General features: G+C 43.8%; 1 protein-coding gene across 1 annotated transcript in view; it reads right to left on the bottom strand.

Moving 5' to 3' along the window:
- Positions 1-749: 749 nt before the first annotated feature.
- Positions 750-5,654, bottom strand: part of LOC102022334 (zinc finger protein 227) — a gene marked incomplete at its 5' end in the record, with an annotated part of 7,484 nt that continues 2,579 nt past the window's right edge. Inside the window, 2 exon segments of the mRNA XM_005412461.2 lie at positions 750-3,229; positions 5,393-5,476. Coding sequence (XP_005412518.2) covers positions 1,110-3,229; positions 5,393-5,476 — 2,204 coding nt within the window. The 3' untranslated portion in view covers positions 750-1,109.

The following is a 5,654-nucleotide window of genomic DNA, read 5'->3' as shown; positions in this document are numbered from 1 at the left end:
GCCAGAAGGAGGGAAGACACTTTATTTGTAAGGAGGAAAAAGGGGCAGAGGACCCAGGAAAAAGATGGATTCCCACGGTCCTTTGGTTCCAGCCTCTTTTATTAGGTTTTGGGGGACCCTCAAAACTTTCACAAGCTCATTGGCTTTCTAGCGTCTGCAGATGAGTTTGAGGCCACAGGACCCTAAACCAGGGAGCCGTTGCGTACCTGCACACTCCTAGGTGGGCTTTGACTTTTTCCTGCCCACTTGTCCTCGTCAGGTCCCTCTCTGGAATTTATAGGGCAGTTAAGAGAAACCTTACATATAAGGTCGAGTTAATGATTAAGGAAGGGGAGTCATATCTAGTACACTAATACAGTGACCCTAGAGTGAGGATACACACGCCCTTCTCCTTTTGTCTCCTTTGCGTTTTACTGGCGGTGACGAGGGGTCGCTATTTTGGTTAGCAGCACACATGGCTTCCTGCTCTGCTTATCAATCAGCTCTCCCTTGTCTTTTTTTATACCAGGAAGTGAACTTAGGACCTTGCGCTTGCCAGGTGGGTGCTGGGCTGAGCTATAACCCCGGTCCCCCTCTTGTCTTATTTGCTCCCTCCTCTGAAATTTTAATTCCTTCTAGTCAGGATTAGCCAGAAAGTCTAATGAGGTCCTTTTTCTTTAATTTTAACCCATGCTATCACATGAAATAATGGTGAGTCCTTAGCTACAGGACACTTTTAGTCAGTAATTTTATTCATTTTTTATAGCTTTACAGCTTTAATAAAAATAATGGCCACTGTTAAGTATAAAAGAAAAAAATTCACAAGCCCCCCCATCACAAATTAAAATAATTAGCATACCACAAATGTCTTTTACACATTAGCTTTTGGCAGAGTCACACTGAAAGGTTATTTATATTAAATGTATATTGCCAAGAGGACTACAACCTCTACTTCATTAAATATGAGTTGCAGTCCTGTTACTATTTGTCATTATTTTAAAGAATATGTTAGATTCTGAGCCTGAAGAAATCCCACTCTCAATACTTTTATAAAGTTTATCACCAGCATGGTCTTTCTAAAAACTTGTAGATGTGTATTCTGACAAAAACCATCAATAAACTTCTCATTTCTAGAGCTTTTTGCCAGTGTGGACTTTCTGATGGTAGGTAAGACGGGAACGGTGACTGAAGTCTTTACCACATACATCACATTTGTATGGTTTTTCCCCAGTGTGGACTCGCTGGTGAGCCTGAAGACGTGCACTCTGACTGAAGCCCTTCCCACACGCCTCACATTTAAAGAGTTTCTCCCTAGTGTGAACATTCAAATGAACTCGAAGATTTGAGGGGAGACTGAAGGCCTTTCCACACTCCTCACATTTGTGGGGTTTCTCTCCTGTGTGGACTCTCTGATGATGACGAAGGTTCAAGCTCCTCCCGAAGCCTTTCCCACACTCCTCACATCTGTAAGGTTTCTCTCCTGTGTGGCCTCTCTGATGGTATATAAACTGTGAGCTGTATCTAAAGCCCTTACCACACACTTCACACCTGTATGGCTTCTCTCCAGTGTGAACTCGCTGGTGGGACTGGAGGCCAGATGACTGACTGAAGCCCTTACCGCATACACCACATTTATATGGCTTTTCTCCAGTATGGACTCTCTGATGTACCCGAAAATCAATGGCCTGACTGAAGCTCTTATTGCATTCTTCGCATTTATAGGGTTTCTCTCCCGAGTGCACTCTCTGATGAGCATGAAGATTTGATCTCCAACTGAAGCCCTTCCCACACTCCACACATTTATATGGTTTTTCTCCAGTATGAATTACTTGGTGTAGTTTAAGATTTGAACTGTAACTGAAGTCTTTACCACACACCTCACATTTGTACGGTTTCTCCCCCGTGTGGACTCTCTGATGGGTTTGAAGCTTTGAGGACTGACTGAAGCCCTTCCCGCATGTTTCACATTTGAATCGTTTCTCCCCTGTGTGGATATTCTGATGGACTTGAAGATTTGAAGCCTGACTGAAGCCCTTCCCACACTCCTTGCATTTGTAGGGTTTTTCTCCTGTGTGAACTCTGAAATGGATGTGAAGATCCGTATTTCGGGTGAAGCCTTTCCCACATGCCTCGCATTTATATGGTTTCTCTCCAGTGTGGACTCTCCGATGGCATATTAATGGTGAATTGTGACTGAAGCCCTTACCACACACATCACATTTGTAGGGTTTCTCTCCAGTGTGGACTCTCTGGTGTATGTGAAAATGTGCAGCCTGAGTGAAGCCCTTACCACACTCTTCACATTTATAGGGTTTTTCACCCCTATGGACCCTCTGGTGGACACGGAGATTAACACTCCAACCAAAGCCCTTACCACACTCTTCACATTTGTAGGGTTTTTCTTCAGTGTGCACCCTCTGATGGCACTGAAAATTTGAACTCTGACTAAAGCATTTGCCACACGCCTCACATTTATAAGGTTTCTCTCCAGTGTGAGTTCTGTAATGAATGATGAGACCTGTGCTGCTGCTGAATCCCTTGCCACAACTGTCACATCTATAGGACTTCTCGCCTATATGATTAGGCTGATGAGAAAGACAAGGACTCCTACTGAAGCAACCGGCAGGCTCATGGCCTTTATCTGGTTTCTCTGCGGGGTGAATTCTCAGAGGAGACTGCAGGTGTGAGCTCTGACTGAAGCATCTTTCTCTTGTGTGAATGCTCTGATGAAGCACTGAGCTATAACTGCAGCCCCATCCACACTCACTGCATGGATGAAGTTTCTCTCCTAAAGGTAACTGCTGACTGGAGCGCTCATTCATGCTTCTGCCACGTTCATTACGTTGGCAGGGGTTCTCTTCCGTGTAGGTTTCAATTTGCTCACTAAATGATTTCTTCATCACATCTTCACATGCATGCAGGTTGTTTTTCACATCTACTTGCTTACCTCTACTTTGATGCTGTGACTCAATCAGATACTTATTTCGGGAAGAATGCCGGGTTCTTGGAATTGAAAGCTCTTGATTTTCAGTATACCTGGAGTGATCTCCTTTATAATACTTGACATTGTTCTCATTTTCAAAAACTTGAATGCAACCACCTTGTAGCAACTGGGAACTTGTCCTGTGAAGACACCTGGTTAATTCACTTGCAACATGTTTCCAGATTTGCCAGCAGGATAACCCTTGGTGTGAAAGGTATTTTAATGCAAATTTTTGAAGAGTCTCTATCTCATTTTGATTCATGCTACCTACAGAAGAAAGCAAAAATTCAGAAATGAGGACAGGTAAATATTTTTTTCAGAAATACAGTTTCACATCAAGGACACAAAGTAAGGCCTTAAGAAGGCTTACAACATTACTTATACTTTCTTATGTTTTCATGCAGGTGGGAACACAATGGGATCAACAAGATCCTATGTGTAAAATGTGACCCATTTGGAAACATAAGAGCCACAAGCTTGAAATCACATGGCTGCAGGACATCGAAAAGACAACCTATCCAGGCATGGTGGTGCACACCCACCTGTAATCTCAGTACTCCAGAGGCTGAGGCAGGAGGATATCTGTGAGTTCAAGGCCAGCCTGAATTATATGGTGAGACCCTGTCTCAAAACAACAACAACAAAAAGACAACCTACATTCCAACCCACAGTAGTATCAATTAAAAGCTTATTGGCTGACTGGCATATAATTACAGCTACTGAGGCTGAGACCAGATCACAAATTTAAGGTCATCCTAGACAACTTAGCAAGAACTTAATGTAAAATAATACAGTGGTTCCTCGGTGCATGAATTCAGTTCCACAATTCTGGTTGCACTGAACTGGATGAGAACTGAAATGCAATGGTTAGGTTCAAAGTTGACCGTATGGGGAAATTGGATTCAGTTCTCATCCAGGTCAGTTTGCAACTAGAATTGTGGAGAGAAATGAGTTCAGGAACTGAAGTACCACTGTATTTTTAAAGGGGGAGGGCTAGAGATGGAGCTCAGCATGCTCTGGGTTGAGTCCTCCATACCATATACACATGAAAAAAGCTCATTCATCCTTTTCTCAGTAAGGCCAGTGGATTCTGCCTAATTTAAGTTAAAAATATTCAAGCTTGGGCATAAAATAGTATTTTAGGTGGTGGTAGAAAACCATGAATTTAGGGGCTGGGGATTTAGCTCAGCGGCACAACGCCTGCCCAGCAAGCGCAAGGTCATGAGTTTGATTCCCGGTACTGGAAAAACAAAACAAAACTATGAATTAGTTTGGGAAAATGGTTGGAATATTAATACTCATTGTTCTAAAACCTGGTAGTAATTCAAAGCTTTGTAAAAGAAACGGGAAAAGGAAAGCTTATCAACTGAGAAAACCCTGAGAGAAGGAAAGAATCAGTGCCGACTGCAGACTCGCAAAGCCAGCCCTGAAGAGGAAGACAGGAAGCTTCAGTGCACGTGCCCAGCTTTCTCCCACAAAGCTGCAGGGCTCGATCACCTCCATTCCCTTCAAGTCTCTGTTCAGATGTTGCTCGACCAGCCATGCCTTCTCCACACCCAGTATAAAAATAGCTCCTCCTTACCCACATCTATTTTTGATTTTGCCCATTTCCTTTATCTGCTTCTCTTTATTTTGTGCAGTTCTAGGGATGAACCCAGGGCCTTGGTAATACTAGATAAGTGTTCCACCCACTGAGCTAAACTCCCGGCCCCATGTTTCTTTCTATTGCACTGGGCTAACAGATGAGCCTGTTTGCTTTTCAGCTAGGGGTAGCAGTAAACAAAAATGTCAAAAATTCTACTCCTGTGGGGACAGACAGATGAAGAACAAGGAAGTAAAAAATACAATACACTCTTACATCAGCGGGTGATCCGTACTTAGACACAAAATGAGGCAGATGGAGAACAGAAGATGGTATTTTACATAGGACAGACACACACAGCCTCTCTAGTTGGATGAACTCTGAGCAACGACTGGAGTAAGGAAAGTGCCGGAGGGTAGGAAGACTGTGCTGATGGAGAAAGGAGGCTCATCAAGGCCGTGGGATAGAAACAACTCAGAAAGAACAGGCAAGGGACCTCATATGACTAGAATGACCTCAGCAAGGGGAAGAGAGCGAAGAGAAACTTGGTAGAAGACCCGATCAGGAAGGGTCTTGCAGTCTGGACTAAGGACTTGAGTGACACGGAAAGGCCCTGGATGGTTCTGAGCAGCGGAGTGGTTTGATCAACTGTCTATCATTCTGCCTACTGAGTAGCGAGTGTGTCAGCGAGGTGTAAGGGAGGAAGCACAGGGACCAGCGTGGACACTGTTGTTGCACTCCGGGTGAGAAGGGAAAGCACCTGGACGAGGCGACAATCCCAGATGTGGGCAGAAGCAAAGCAGCTGGTACCTGAAAGAACAGGCACATGGTTTGCACCAAATACCTACTTCTCCGGGTCTCTGTTTCCATCATCCAAAGCGTTTCTTCTGCTTCCAACTGGGAAACCATGTCTGCTTTGAAGGGAAGATGCCCTACGAAAAGGTAAAGAAATATGTATTTCAGGTGAACACATGTCTATAATGTACTTTTGTCTAAATAGCATACTCCTCAGAACCCAAGTGGTATTTCAAGAAGTGTTTTGATTGTCAAATAAGAAATTTACACCTGCCTGGCAAGTGCAAGGTCCTGAGTTGGATTCCCAACACCAAA

Source organism: Chinchilla lanigera, unplaced genomic scaffold, assembly GCF_000276665.1.
Source record: "Chinchilla lanigera isolate Chin_1 unplaced genomic scaffold, ChiLan1.0 scaffold00154, whole genome shotgun sequence".
Lineage (NCBI taxonomy): Eukaryota > Metazoa > Chordata > Mammalia > Rodentia > Chinchillidae > Chinchilla > Chinchilla lanigera.
This window is presented reverse-complemented; position numbering and strand designations above follow the sequence as displayed.